Source organism: Dasypus novemcinctus, chromosome 1, assembly GCF_030445035.2.
Source record: "Dasypus novemcinctus isolate mDasNov1 chromosome 1, mDasNov1.1.hap2, whole genome shotgun sequence".
Classification (NCBI taxonomy): Eukaryota; Metazoa; Chordata; class Mammalia; order Cingulata; family Dasypodidae; genus Dasypus; species Dasypus novemcinctus.
The window spans coordinates 90286076-90302720 of NC_080673.1; the positions used below are offsets into that span (position 1 = coordinate 90286076).

The 16645-nt window shown below is 37.7% G+C and overlaps 1 protein-coding gene across 2 annotated transcripts in view; it reads left to right on the forward strand.

The window, feature by feature from the left end:
* Window positions 1–16645, forward strand: part of CFI (complement factor I) — a 60792-nt gene that overhangs the window by 2488 nt on the left and 41659 nt on the right. For both annotated transcript variants that reach the window (XM_058294169.1, XM_058294172.2), the window contains exons 2-3: window positions 10754–11033; window positions 13400–13553. In XM_058294169.1, coding sequence (XP_058150152.1) covers window positions 10754–11033; window positions 13400–13553 — 434 coding nt within the window. The remainder of the gene's footprint in view (window positions 1–10753; window positions 11034–13399; window positions 13554–16645) is intronic.

Here is a 16645-nt window from a genome sequence, read left to right on the forward strand (position 1 = left end):
TACTACCTATCTCAGAATGTCTCAGGAGCACACCCTGTGCTTTGGGTTTCACTTCCCTCCTTTCCTGAGTTTTCTCACCTCTTTTTTATTTTTTTACTTTTTAAAAAATTTATTGACATATATCACTCATACATAAACATACATAAACAATAGGTGTACAGTAATAGTTGCGAACTTACAAAACAAACATATGTAACATCATACAGGACTCTCGCAGCTCACCCTACCACTGATACCTTATATTGTTGTTAAACTTTTTAAACTAATGATTAAAGAGCATTGTCAAAATATTACTATTAACCAAAGTATTTTTCCCCAACTCCCATTGTTATTATTATTTTATATCATTATATATGAACATAAATAAACAGTAAGTGCATAGTAAAAGTTGTGAATGTACAGGGCAAACAGGCATACATCATACAGGGGCCCCATACATCAACCCTCCACCAAACCTTGCATTGTCCTGAGATGTTCGTTACAAATTATGAAAAAATATTGTCAAAATCTGACTACTAGTTATAGTCCCTATCTTGTTTTTGATATATTTCCCCCCAACCCACCCTATTATTATTTTTTAAATATATTTTTTATGCCAGAAGTTGTAAACTTATAAAACAATCAAGCATATGTGCAGAATTCCCAAACAACACTCCTTTATCAGCACACCACACTGTGGTGGAAACATTTGTTACAAATAATATAATATCATCTGATTGTTACCACATTGATAGTGTACATTTGGCACACATTTTCCGTACTGCCCCATTATCAACACAGTATGTCTTTGGTATAGATGCAAGAATATTATATTATTACTGCCAACCACCATACATAGGTCACTCCATGTGCATCTTTCCCATGCTTCTCCACATTCCCACCACCCTGCAATAGTGATGTATATTTGCTCTAGGTAACAAAGGACACTGTTGCATCTGTACCATCAACCACAATTCTCATCCACCTCTCAGTTTACTGTGCTATTCTGTTCCTAGAATATTCTCTAGCATTCTGTTAATTGGCATTTACATAACTAGACTACTATTTTCAGCCCCACCCCCATTTATAAACTAGCTGTTACTATGTGTTACCATCTGTAGCAATTTGATATGGTTATGAATTCTAAAAATAGATATTGGATTATGTTTGTAATCTGGTCTGGACCTGGGCATGATTCAGTTGTGATTAGGGCTTTGATTGGGCCACATCATTAGGGTGTTCAGTGTGGGAACTCACAGGTAAAAGGCATGGCAAAGGACAGAATTGAGGGTTTTTTGATGTTGGAGTTTTGAAGTTGGAGTTTGATGCTGAAGTCTTAAGCTGGAGCCCAGGAAGTCACCATGCAGAGGAAATAGAAGCAAGACCTGGGAAGAGAGGACCTGAGCTAGGAGAAGAACTCAGAGGAATAGAGACAGCTCCTTAGACACCCCAGGGAGAGAGACAGAGCCATTCACGTGATAGTCTGCAGCTGACCTTGTGAAGAGAGGCAAATTCTAGAGAGCCTCATAGTCTACAGCTGACCTTGTGGGGAAAAGAGAAGTGCTGAGCCCAGAGAAACCCAGGAAGCCTGAACCCTCACAGACATTGGCAGCCATCTTGCTCCAACATGTGAAAATATACTTTGGTGAGGGAAGTAAATTACACTTCATGGCCTGGTATCTGTAAACTCCTACCCCAAATAAATACCCTTTATAAAAACCAACCCATTTTTGGTATTTTGCATCAGCACCCATTTGGCTGACCAATATACCATTCACTCTATACATTTCCACACTTTTACAGTAAAGCTAATTAAAACTTCTACATACATTAAACACCAGTTGTCCAGCTCAGTCCCCCTCTTATCTCCTTTACGAGTTGTAGGAAGCTATTTTCCTACAATTTCTTCTAGAGCTTTATGATTATTGCTTTTATTTTTAGGTTTTTGATCCATGTTGACTTAATTTTTGGATAATGTGTGAGATAGGCTATGAATATCTAGTTCTTTCAGCACCATTTGTTAAATGGACTGTTCTGCCCGAGGTGTGTAGGTTTAACAGGTCAGTCAAAATCACTTGACCATGCATATGAGAGTTTGTTTCTGAACCATCATTTTGGTTCCATTGGTCTATGCATCTGTCTTTATGCCTGTACCATGCTGTTTTTACCACTATATCTAGGTAATATAATTTAAAATCTAGAGAAGAGAGTTCACTTTTCCTTTTTAAGATGATTCTGGCTATTCAGGAGCCCTTACTCTTCCAAATAAATTTAATAATCATGTTTTCAATTTTTATTTTAAAAATGCTGGTGGACTTTTTATTGGAATTGCATTAAATCTGTATATCAATTTTAGTAGAATTGACATCTTAATGATATTTAGTCTTCCAATCCATGAGCATGGAATGTTCTTAGAGTTATTTAGGCCTTTTTCGATTTCCTTCAACATTGATTTGCAGTTTTCTGAATACAAGTGCTTTACAGCATTGGTTAAGTTTATTCCTGACTTTTTCAGTTTTATCTGTCATATTTTATTTTTCCCACTCTTTTGACACTTTTAGTTACTTTTAATGATATAATCTTTATTTCTAGACTCTCTTCTAGGCCTCTCTCTCCTGTCTTTTCTTTTCAGGCTCTAGCACACCCTTTAGAATTTCCTGAAAATCTGGTCCCTTAGTTAGAAATTCTCTCAGTTTCTGTTTATCTGTGAATATTCTAAATCTCGTCCTCATTTTCCAAAGACAGTCTTGCTGGATATAAGATTCTTGGCTGGAAGTTTTTCTCTTGTAGTATCTTAAATACGTCACACCACTGTCTTCTTGCCTCCAGGGTTTCTGGTGAGAAATCAGCACTTAATATTATTGGGTATCCCTTATATGTTATGCATTGCTTTTCTCTTGCTGTTCTCAGAATTCTCTTTGTCTTTGGCATTTGATTCTCTGATTATTATGTGTCTCAGAGTTGGTCTATTCAGATTTTTTTGGATGGGATTACATTGTGCTTCTTGGACATGGATATCTATGTCCTTCAATAGGGTTAGGAAATTTTCTACCATTATTTCTTCAAATATTCCTTCTGCCCCTTTTTGCTTCTCTTAAATATATCATACCACTGCCTTCTTGCTTTCATGGTTTCTAGTGAGAAATCGGCATTTAATCTTATTGAGTATCCCTTATATGTTATGCATCCCTTTTCTCTTGCTGCTGCCAGAATTCTCTCTTTGTCTTTCACATTTGACATTCTGATTAGTATGTGTCTGAGAGTTGGTCTATTTGGGTTTATTCAGATGGGAGTACATTGTGCTTCTTGGTCATGAATAGTTATGTTCTTCAGTAGGGTTGGGAAATTTTCTACTATTATTTCTTCAAATATTCCTTCTGCCCCATTTCCCTTCTCTTTTCCTTCTGGGAATCCCATAACATACAGTCGCTTGCCAAGATTTAGTTCCCTAAGACACTGTTCAATTTTTTCCACTCTTCTTCATCTGTTCTTTTGTATGTTTGCTTTTGGAGGTCATGTCTTCAAGCTCACTGATTCTTCCTTCTGCCTCCTCAAATCTGCTGTTATATGACTCCAGTGTATTTTTTATTTCATTTATTGCACCTTCCCATAAGATTTGTTGTTTTGTATAGCATGCTTTCGAATTCTTCTTTGCGCTTATGCAGTGTCTTCTTAACATCCTTAATATCTTTAGCCATCTCATTGAATTTATTAAGGAAATTTTTCTAAACATCTATGATTAGTTGTCTCAACTCCTTTATGTCATCTGTAGGCTTAGTTTATTTCTTTGACTGGGCCATATCTTCCTGTTTCTTGGTATGACTTGTAATTTTTTCTTGGTGTCTTGGCATCTGGCTTACTAAATGTATTTTTCTGTGTGCAGCTTCTCTCTTTAGTTTAGGACTTTCTTGCCCTTTCTCCCTTGCCGGTTATGTAGTAGGAACTGAGGATATAGTTGGTGCTGTAAGCTGTGGAGGCTGAAGCTGCCTGTGTTGCCCCAAGAACTGATGAAGCTGTTCCCACCTTCCTGTTCTGCCAGGGCTAGGGACAGAGCCACAGCCATGTGTATGAATCCAAGTCGTGCAGGCCTAGACAGTAGTTACCCAGATGGATGATGAAACTTCATGCCCCTTCCTCCTCTGCCTGGGGCAGGGGTGGAGCTGCAGCTGTGGGCAGCAATCTATGACATGTCAGTCCAAAATGACCACAGTTGCCCAGGTAGACTGATGGAGCACCATTACCCCTGCTCCTTGCCAGGGGTGGGAATGAACCCTCTGGAGTGCCCAACAATCTATTCCATTTGGGCCAAATGCACACCCAAGGGATCCACAAAAAGATTTCAGTAGGTCAGTGAGCTTGAATTGAAAATTAAAAAAAAAAAAACATAATTCTTGTGGGGACAGTGGTGCAGGTGTGAAATATTTATTTAAAAATACACAGCATAGTGTGGATTTAGTAAGGGGTCCATGGTTTTCACCTGACTGGCAAAGAGGTCTGTGGAACAAAAAATGTTAAGAACACCTGCTTAGTCCACGTAGGCTGAATGTGCCTGCTGTTGCCTGTAGAGGCAGGAAACACCAGCCTCCTCCTATCCCATGGGGGTAGAGGGGTGGAAATGGAATCAAAGGTGCTCAACAAACCAGTTCACCTGGGCTGAAAACAGCTGCAGTTGCTCAGAGAGACTGAGGAAACACAGCTCCTCTACTACCCTATTGGGGTGCAGGGATGGAGCCCCAGGTCTCCAATTATTGGGTCTGTGCTGACCAAAAGTGCCAGCAGTTACCTGGATAGGATAATGTAGGTACCCCCAACTTCTTCTCTGCCAGAGGGGCTGAGCCTAGTCTAGGGCTGCAATCCAATCTTGGTGGAAAGAAGCTGGTCCCTACCTTCACTGTGATTTTCAGTCAGCCCTGCTTCCCCTCATGCTGGGGCCCTCTGATGATATTTTTTATACCAAATTGGTAAAGATAAAAATGTACAATAAGGTATATACTCTGTGGTCAAGAGTAAGGAAAAGAGACACTCATATATTGATGGCAGGAATACAAACTAAAATAACCTCTATAAAGATAAATTAGGCAATATCTTTCAAAATTAAAATTGTTCATTCCTTTGATTCAGCAATTCTACTGTGAATAAGTGTCCTACATAAATACTTAACATGTGGGAAATGATGAGAATTATATAAGAAGATTAATTGCAGCATTGTTTGTAATAAAGCAGTAGAAACAATCTAAATTCTCTTTAGGGTGCTAGTTACAGGGCCTCTGGTTGCAAAACTCCACAGTGAACCATTCAAATTATAATCTATATAAATGGTGCCTCCTGAAGTTGTGCATCTTAGGTCCAGCTGGTTAAATAAAAGCTAATGTGTCTGTATTACAGATATTAAGCAGCCATTAAAAAAGAACAAGGCAATTTATAGGAACTGATAGAGCAGGACCTCTGAGAATAAAGAAGTAAAGGACAAACAATCCAATTGTCTATCAATGGATGAATGGATAAAATCTAAAATACCTGTAGGAGAAGACGGACCCGAGGGTATCGGGAATGAAAGACAAAGAAAGATTGGGTTCAGGGGATCTGCGAGCATTGAAGCCTCAAGCTCATCAGACAAGTTTATTAATTTCAGGGGCTTCTTTATATACCCCAAGCAATTGTGAGAACCAGCAACTATTCTAGTTAACTATTCCCATTACCTCATTCTAAACAGTGCACAGTGGATAAGATAGTTACTAAAACTCATAATGTTCTATTATATTATTGAAACAAATATACTCATTAATCTTGTTGCCCAGGTTACTTGAGATATCGAGTCTGTGTTCTGCTGGAATGTTATTTTTCCCAGAGAGATTAGCCACCTACACGTATATCTCTAGGGACAGTATAACCCAGTGGTCAGAAAGTAACTTGCTTCCATGGAAACAACATGCCTTTGTTTCCCACAATACCTACAACAATGATATTTTATTCAGCCATAAAAAGGAATAAAGTGCTGATACATGCTACAATATAAATGAAACTTGAAAGTATCATGCTAAGCTAAAGGTTATAAAGTTTCTTCTTGAGGTGATGAAAATATTCTAACACTGACAGGGGTTTGGTTGCACATATCTGTGAGTATACTAAAAACTATTGAATTGTACACTTTTAATACACAGATTCTATGGTATGTGATTTATATCACAATAAACGTTTTTTAACAAAAAGTCTGGGAATAGGAATATCTATGGGGGTATTGGAAGAATAAAATGTGGGCTCGCATATACACTGATGATTTCTGGAAAGATTCACGAGAAGTTGTTAAGTGGCTGCCTCTAAGGAAAGCCCTGGCTGGGTTAAGAGGACAAGGGAAGGAATGGGAAATATAATTTTTACAGGTATACTTTTGTTTCTTTTGAATTTTGTAATATTTCTATGTATTTTCTATCCCCCCAAATTAATTAAAAATTTAAAAAGAAACATAATTCCAGCCATCTTATATTCATTATGAGAAAAACAAGACCAAAAAACTAGGCAATAATTTTTTTTTTTAATCTCTGAGGCAAAGTATGGAATTGACGCCAAAAACAATCTCCCCAACTTTTAAAGAGAGACAAAAATAACAGGATACAACAAAATCCTGGTCCCGGGAAAAGTAGGATTTTTTTTTTTTTTAAATAAAAACAACAGGTCTTATTCAAATTTCTTATTTGAACTGTAATAATCCATAAGTAGGTAAATAGAGAAGCATTCTTCCCATTTTTCATCTAAATAGAATAGCTTCTGGTTAAGGGGTTGTTGGGCTGTCTGGGGCATGACTTTATATCAAAAACAGGATTGCTCCCAGATATGATACGAGAGTCAGATGCGAGGAAAGAAAAAAAAAACGGAGGAAAAACAAATTGCTAATGAAGAACATGATGGGGAGGAATTGAAGCCACAGCAGCTCTAGAACTCTTCTGATAGAAAGGATTTTTATTATGATTATTATCCTCAGGGATCTGAGTTGTTTATTCCCTTCTGGAAGAAAGACAAAATTTCATATTGTTTAGTCTTGTTGAAACTTTTCCTTTTTTTCCTCAATGTTTTCCAAGTTTTCCTTTTGGTCAGGGAAATAACCATTGTACCAGTTGGGAATTGCCATAACAATGCTACCCAAGAAACCCCCACAAAATCTCAACTGCATACTTTATTTAGTGTACTAGTCTGCAAGTTGGCTGGGGATCAGCTGATCTAGGCTGGGCTCAGCAGGTGTGGCTTTGCTCTTCAGGTTTTTGCTACCTTATCCTGGTTCTTCTCATGGCTATGGCAAAGAAGCATAAAATAAACCAGTCATACAAGTATATGCCAAGTGTTTCTTGAGTCACATATGCTGACTACCCATTGTCCAAAGCAAGTCACATGGCCAGGCCCAGCATCAAGGCATAGGGAAATATACCTGCTCACAATGGGAGCACAGAAAAGGGCTGGGGTAAAGGAAGAGTTGAAGAACCGGAGCCATATTGCAATCTACCACAATCATGACACTAGTATTTGTATGTGCTTTCCCAAGTATTTTTCATTTGATCCTCACAAGAGCTCTGTGAAGACAATGTTATTTTTTAAGACATTATTTTTATTTTCACATTTTATCAGAGAGGAAACAGGTTCTGAAAGGTAAAGTAACTTACCCAAAATTACACAGCTAGTTAGCAATAGACTGGAGAATTCCTAATAATGCCAAGAAGAAGGGGGAAAGGATGGACTTATCTTCCCTTTCATTATAATTGGTCATCTTTTTCCTTTGTTTATAGATTAAGGTTAAAAAACAAGGAAGAGAGAAGATGAAGAAGAAACATGAATTAAAGCTATATTGCTGTACTGAGGTTGATAAGGCCTAAAATAGGGAATTGTGTTTTCTAATAAATACTATCGAAACGTGTTTCATTGTAGCCCTGCCTAGAAATAAAAGACAAAGCACACACCAAAATAATCAGTACATCACCACAAATGCTAAGGAAAGGACAAAACACACACAGAAATGCACACAGAAACAGCAGCAGCTAAAGAAGGAACCATGCTTCATAAATGACTATGCTATAGTAATAATTGCTATATGATTTGAGCATGTGCTCCCAGTATATGTGAATATATTTATAAATAATGCACTGCTGTACAAATAAATGTATATTAAAAAAACAAACAAAATTATAAACAAATAATATTTCAATAATTTTCATTAACAATCTTTAATGGAAAAATGTTATTAAACACTTCTTTGTTTTAGAGGTTTTTCATTTTATCCTTTGTAATACAGAACTTCTAAGTTCAGTTTACTTAATATTTGATTTTATTGGCTGGAAAAGTACCTCACAAAGAACAACATACACAATAGTGCACAAGGGAAGATTCACTGTTAACTATATTAGATATAAATGTAGATTTCAAAGTCTTTTTAATGCTACTGATTGGGGAAGGGGTCTGACTTCTAGTCATAACTGATTAGGTCTTCACTGTTTTTAACCCCATAAAGTGGCTGATGAACACTTTTTCTGGTGTTAGAAGTACAACTTTGCCGTTTTATTGCTGTTCATTGGTGTTGCCTATTGGCATTATTTTCAATCCAGCATTCATTTCTCTCCAAGAATCTTTTAAGCCACTTGTTAAATTATAAGGATTACTTTAGCTAAAACTAGGCCATATGATCCAAAATGTCCCTTAATCAAGCACATGTGTATTATCCTCCATCTTGAAACAAAAACATTCCCTTGACTCTAGATCCACCTCCAACTATCAACCCATATCTCTGTGCCCCAGTATACCTAAATTCAGAAAAATTTGCTGTGCCCAATTTGCTCTTCCTATTCTTTTTTGAACTCAGTCAAGCTTGTAATTCCACCAAAATTACATCTGTCAAGGTCACCATATTAGTGGATCTATGAGAAGCCTTCAACACAGCTGCTGATCACTCCTTCCTTATCTTTGCTTCTGTACCACCATTTTCAATTTACTTGTCTTCTACTTCACTGGCCACACTGTCTCAGTCTCCTTACTGTTCTTCCTAATCTGTCCAACCTCTAAATGCTGAAGGGTGTACACCCTCCAATGACTTCATATTTCATTCAGAGAACAAAGTTCTAAATGATCTGTTACCCATTCCTCCAACTATCTGACCTCATTTCCTCATATTCACCTTTTCACTCACTCCTCTCCAGCCGCACTGGACCAAAAACATAACTACTCAGAGCTTTTGCATTTTCTGTATCTTTTGAATATGACACTTTTCCCCCCAAATATTACATAGATTGCCACTTCATCACCTTCAGGTCTCTGCTCCTAGGTAACCTTTTCTCTAAAGTCTTCCCTGACACCATTACACAAAACAGCAGTCCTCTCCCCCACTCCCCAAACTCTCTTACCCTGCATAGCATTTATCACATTATGTCATGCTATATATTTACCTGTTGGTTTATGTCTGTCTCCCTCTACTAGAAATGTAAGCTCCATGACTTTGTGCCGGTCATAGTTTTATTTCCAGGACTTAGAACAGTACCTGGTTCATTCTAAGGAAAACCCCTCCATACTCTGATTATCCCTCCATACCCTGCCCCCTCCACAGTCTTGTTTTGACAAATTTGGCCCCCTCCCTTAAATTCCCAATCTTTCCCATTTTGTTAGATGCATGCCCTCAGCCTATAATCATGATAAAACTTCCTCTATCTTAATAATAAAAGCCCAGTTTTTACTGTGTCCCTTTATGCTATCCTCCCATCCACTTTTTTCTTCTTCAGAGCCTAACAATCTTTTTTCCCACTGAAAGTATCAAGACCATTCTTTTCCTACTTCATTATTTATACAAAATTATGTACATAGCTTACAAAAGTAAAAAATACTATACAGCTTAAAACAACCAATCAGATCTTGCTTATAACAAAAACACTCCATCACACTCCTCCTCACTCTTAATTGTCTTTGCCCAGAGACAACCACTTTCAAATTGTTGCTGTTTCTTCTGCTGTGTACATGAAATTTCTCAAGAATGTGTTCATACAACCATTTCTTTCAACCAATCCCCCAGGTTTTAGCTACTCCATATTCTCCAGAGGTACCAAATGCTTCCTTTCCTAAGCCTCTGTGGGGCTCTGGGGTGAATCCACTTTATTCTTATGTCTACCCTCATGTAAACTTTGGTTTCAGTTCTCTCTGGTCTTCTAGCCCATCTGCTTTCTCACTTCAGCATTTTGATAACATCTCTAGCCTGCAGTCCTCTTCTCTCCATTCTCTTTGGCCTCATTGTTTATACCTTTTTCTAAAACTCCTTTATTCTCATTTTAATGGGCTTGAGAAGGAAGCAGAAATAAAAGTCTGTGGTCAGTCTCCCATGTCCAACTGCAAGACCAATCAAACTTCTAGAAAGGGCTAACCTACACTTCTGTTTCTACTTCACCTCCCATTCAAGCCTTAACTCTCCAACATCCATTTTCTGCTTCTAACACTCAGTTAAACTACTTCCTCAGGGGTCCCAATTTGTTCATCAAATCCAATGATATTATACTTACTTTTACAGATGAGGAAACTAGCATTTCATGAGAGTAAGTTGCTTGCCCAAGACCTTATGCTGGGACTAGACACCAGGTTTGCCTAATTCTAAAAATCACTATACAATGTCATGCCACCCCTCATCTGTACTGTGTGTGTGTGTTGGGGTGGGGGGGGGGGCGCGGGAACTGCTTTGTTCTTTTCCTACACTTACTCATCTTCAAAGGGAAGACTTTATTACTAAATTATTTTATTTTTATTTTGTGGCTTACAGTTCACTTCAACATCAGACACACCTCAAGAAGATCTATTGGACAGAAAGTGCTTAACAGAAAAATATACACATCTCTCCTGTAATAAAGTCTTTTGCCAACCATGGCAGAAATGCGTCGACAGGACCTGCACCTGTAAGCTTCCTTATCAGTGCCCAAAGAATGGTACTACAGTGTGTTCAACTAATGGAAAAAGTTACCCGACTTATTGTCAGCAAAAGAGTTTTGAGTGTCTTCGTCCACAAGCAAAGTTTTTAAATAATGGAACATGCACAGCTGAAGGTAGGACAAGCCAAGTTTTCAAGAATGAGCTATTCTATGATATAAGAGCGCAGTTATCTGCCATACTTTCTATTAGAAAATAAATTTCCTGTGAAATGTTACGAAGACAATTCAAAGTTCTTCTCTAGACCTGCCATAGTTATTTAGGTATAACTAAGGGAATCTGGGGTCACCAGGCTTCTCCCCTTAGCATCCATGCCACTCTCAACTACCCAACACTTCAGAATTGTTTCCGTCCTTCTTGGCTAAAATGGTTATCCCCAGGGTCATTGAGAGTCAGTTCAGGACCCAGTGAAAAAGACTTTATTCAAGATTGGTATTGATAGGCAGCACAGTCCGACCTCAGGTCCCCTTCTGGACCTGTGGCCCCCATAATTTTTTCCATTATCCAATCCCTCTTTCTCCTTTGGCCCTGGTTATCCAAGTGGAGCTCAGAGCACTGCTGACCTAGGACATATTCCAATCTAACAAACTTGATAAAACAAACCAGGAAGCTGATCTACACTCCATCCAGCTGCCTCAGTTGGTGAGGGCACAGGGATCCTCAAATGCAGGTTAGTGCGGTGGTTTAGATAAGGGAGATCACTGTGAGTTTTAGTTTCCAACCCCTGCAAGCCTTAGAGAGTTTGCAGGGGCTGCAACTGACAAGGCGTGTGACCTCTCTGGGACTCACTTTCTTCATCTTTAAAATGTGAATAATAGTAGGACCTAACTCAGAACATTCTTGTGAAAATGAAATAAAATAATATAGAGAAGCAGATGTGGCTCAACCAGTTGGGTTCCCACCTACCTCCTGGGAGATCTCAGGTGTGGGTTGTGGTGCCTCCTAAAAGAAGACAAGCAGACGCTGCATTCCACCACAAAGAGCAATATGCCGCCCCCAACACAGTGAGCAGATGCCACAAGCCAGCAAATGCCACAGCCCATGGGGAGCAAATGTGGCTCAGGCCATTAGGCATTCACTTCTCAGGTGGGAGGCCCTGGGCTGAGTTCCTGGTGCCTCCTGGAGAAGGTGAGCAAACAATGAGCAGACAGACAAGAGAACCATCTGGGAGAGAGGGGGATAAATAAAGAAAAATAAAGTAAATAATTAAATCTTTTTTTAAAAGTAAAGCACTTATGCAGGGCTTGGAACACAAAAAGTATTCATTAAATTTTAGCTATGACAGCAAAAATTAGCCTTCTGTTATCAAGTTATCACAGACACAGTAAGTTTACAGGGTCATGCTGAAACTATTATTATTTTTTATTCTTTTGGAATTTATTTTTAAAGACAACATGATATATTCCACTTCCATTAGCATATAGTTTGGGGGGATGCTGAGTTATGATGTTATGGTCCCATGAAAAAGGAGGAAGAAATCTCCCTGTTTGAGCCCATCTCTGTTACCTGTTGGATACCAAGAAGGCAACTGTGGAGACTATTCTGTCAATATCAGACTTTTCTTCTTGTGAGCTAACTGCCTTAAAAATATGAGCATCCATAAACCCTTCTTACATTTTCATTATTTGTTTGGCTTACAAACATGGACTGTGGAATGAGATCAATATACAGGTTCAAATTCCTGGCTTCACCACCTGAGCCATTCACTTAACCTCTCCTGGCCTTAGTCTCCTCATTGGTAAAAATGGGGATAAATATAGGCTGAAACTTCATAAGTTTGATGGAGGATCTTGAAATATTCTACATAACTGGTAGTACAGCCACTAACACACAATAAACACTTCATACACTACTGCTTGTTGTTACTCATTAAAATCATCATGGGGAAGTGGATGGGACTCAAGTGATAAGGCTGCCACCTACCATATGGAAGGACTCAGGTTCAATCCCTGGGACCCCCTGGTGAAAAAGAAGAGAAAGCATGTCTGTGCGGTGAGCCAGTGCCCAAGTGGTGAGCCAAGTGCCCACAAGAGAGCCCACGCAGTGAGCCAATGCCTGTGTGGTGATCCAGTGCCAAGCAAGTGAGTCAACAGCAAGATGATGATGTAATGAGAGAGACAAAGGGAAGAGTCAAGGTGAAGCACAACAGAGACCAAGAACTCTGGCGCAATTGACAGGGAACCTCTCTCCACATCAGAGGTCCCCAGGATCAAATCCTGGGAAATCCTAGAGGAGAAAGATGAGAAGACAAAAAAGAGATAGATACAGAAGAGCACACTGCGAATGGACAGAGACAGCAAAAAAAACAAGGGGGCAGGGGTGGAGGCAGGGGCAGGGAAAAATACAATAAAATCTTTTTTAAAAAATTATGGTGTTCAAAGTTAATTTGAATTTAAATGTTTTATTACTTTTAAGGTCTTTAATCAAGAGGGGGAAATGTGAATGCCTCAATACTGCTCATTCTTTCGGATTTTTATTTTAGGACAATTTAGTGTTTCCTTGAAGTATGGAAAAACAGATTCAGAGGGAATTGTTGAAGTCAAACTTGTGGACCAAGATAAGAAAGTGTTCATATGTAAAAATACCTGGAGCATGACCCAGGCCAATGTGGCCTGCCTCGATCTCGGATTTCAACAGTGAGTGCCTGCATCAAGGGGCTGATCTCAGGGCTGATTTTAGCGTTCTACGATTTTTGCAGTTATCTAATCTTTCTCCAGATTTGTCTATTTGATTAGTCTTTTTGATTGTTGCATTTAATTTCTCGTTTCTTGATTTTCTATTATATTAATTTTCACTGTTGATGCTTCCTTTATCTTTGCTCTATTTTATTTTTCTAACACTTAAGTTAGATGCTTAACTCATCAATTTTTCTTATATTCTAATATAAACATTTAGGGTATAAGTTCCCCTCTAGGTAATTCTTATTTGCATGCCACAGCTCTCCATAAGTGATGCTTTCAGTTCAAAATATTCAAATATTTCAGTTCAAAATGTTTCCTAAATTTCAATTAATTTTCTCTTTGACCCATGAATTACTGTTTTATTCTCCAAATTTATTAGTTTGCTTTTTATTATCATTTTCTTTAATTAGAAAGGCTGTAGGTTTACAGAAAAATCATGCAGAAAAATACAGATAGCCCATATACCACCCCTCACATACTTAGTTTTCTCTATTATTAAGTTTACATTAGGGTTCAATATTTGTGTTAAATAGTCCAAAGTTTTTTTAAAAAAATTCATATTCTAGTAACATATATACAACCTAAGTTCCTCCATTTTAACCTCCTTCAAATGTAATTTGGTGGTGTTAATCACTTTCACAACTTTGTGCTACTATTACCATCATTCATTACCAAAACTTTTTTTATCACCCCAAACAGAAATTCTGCACAATTAAGCATTAGCTCTCCGTATACTACACCAACCCTGGCCCCTGGTAACCTGTATTCTAGTTTCTGACTTTATGAATTTGCATATTCTAATAATTTCATACCAGTGAATTATTTATTTTTTGTTTCTGGCTTATTTCACTCAATATAATGTCTTCAGGGTACAACCATTTTTTCACATATATCAGAACCTCATTCCTTTTTATGCCATATAATATTCCATTATTTATGTATCTACCACATTTTGTCTATCTATTCATCATCTGTTGATGGACACCTTTAGGCAATTATGAATAATACTACTATAATCATCAGTGTGCAAATATTTGTTCAAGTCCCTGCTTTCTATTCTTTTGAGTATATACCTAAGAATGGGATTGCCAGGTCATATGGTATTTCTATACTTAACTGTCTAAGAAACCGCCAAACTGTCTTCCACAGTGGCTGCACCATTTTACAACCCCACCAACAATAAAACTTATGTTCCTATTTCTCCACATCTGCTCCAACACTTTTTATTTTCCATTTTTTTAAAAAAGTAGTCATTCTAGTGGGAATGAGGTGGTATTTCATTGTGGTATTAATTTGCATTTCCCTAATGGCTAATAATGTTAAGCATATTTTCATGTGCTTTTTGACTATTTGTATATCTTCTTTGCCTATTTGTTAATTGGATTGTTCATCTTTTGATGCTGAGTTGTAGGATATCTTTATAAATTCTGGATATTAAACCTTTACTAGATATGTGGCTTCCAAATATTTTCTCCCATTCTGTAGGTTGTCTTGGTATTTTCATGATGAAAACCTTGGCCCATGTGGGCCAGCTTGCAGCGCAGGCCAGCTTGCCTTCACCAGGAGGCCCTGGGACTTGAACCCTGGACCTCTTATATGGTAAATGGGAGCCCAATCACGTGAACCTCATCCACTTTCCCTGCAGTAAGCTTTAAAATTGGGAAGTGTGAAAAATATTCATTCTTATTTTTCAAGATGGTCTTAACTACTTGGGACCCCTTACTCTTCCACATAAGTTTGATTTCCACAAAATTTGATTTATTTCTGCAAAGAAGGCTGTTAGAAGTTTTATTGGATTGCATTGAATCTGTAAATCGCTTTGGGTAAAATTAACATCTTGATAATATTTAGTCTTCCAATCCATGACCATGGAATGTATTTTCATTTATTTAGGTCTCTTTGATTTCTTTTAGCAATGCTTTATAGTGTTCTGTATTTAAGCCCTTTATAGATTAGGTTAAATTTGTTACTAGATATTTGATACTTTTAGTTGCTATTGTAAATGAATATTTTTCTTAATCTCCTCATCAATTTGTTCATTACTGGTGTATAGAAACACTACTGATTTTTCTATGTGGATCTTGTATCCCACCACTTTACTTAATCCATTTATTACTCTAGTAGCTTTGTTGTGCATTTTTTTTAGATTTTCTATATATAGAATCAAGTCATCTGCATATAGGGAAAGTTCTACTTCTTCCTTTCCAATTTGGATGGCTTTTATTTCTTTTTCTTGCCTAATTGCTCTGACAAGAACTTCCAGTAAAATGTTGAATAACAGTGGTGACAGTAGGGGCTCTGATGAGTTCCCTAGGACACTCTGGCTGTCATAAGTAGAGATGAGAATTCTCTCTGTATACTGAAATTACTTCCCCTTTTAAGGTATTCAATTGATTGGATGAGATGTCACTTATTGCTCTCTCTTCAGTTGATTGTAGATGTAACCAGCCATCTATGCAATCAACTCACTGATGATTAAAGTCCATGAATTGTCCTTATATTACAATTTTCCCAGTGCTTGCTTAACCAAACAACTGGGTACAATTACCTGGCTGAGTTGACACATTAGCCTAACCATCACAGTCAAGCCCTTGTCAACTTGACAGTCATACATACATACATATCACCTTAAGTCTCTAAATAAAAACAAAAAGATATATATATACACACACACACACATATATATTCATATATATATATTTCTGCCTAACAGTATTCAGCTGTCCTGTGTACAACCAAAAACGCACTAAATCCCTCCGGAATAGGGTGCAAGTTCTTGCGTAATAGTCACTCTTGAACTTGATATCCTTAAATACTATGACATTAAACTAATACAACTTATGTCACATAATAAATGGAAAGGTTTGGGAAGAAAACACATTCATTGTATGTACATATACAAACATATTTATAACAAAACAAGGAAGAAAAACTCATGATATTTACAGACCTCATTTCTGTAACTGGTCACATGGTCAAAGATCATACTTATCACTACCTTCTTCCACTACCCATTCCAAGTTCCCTTTATCCTCAGCAAGCACCTC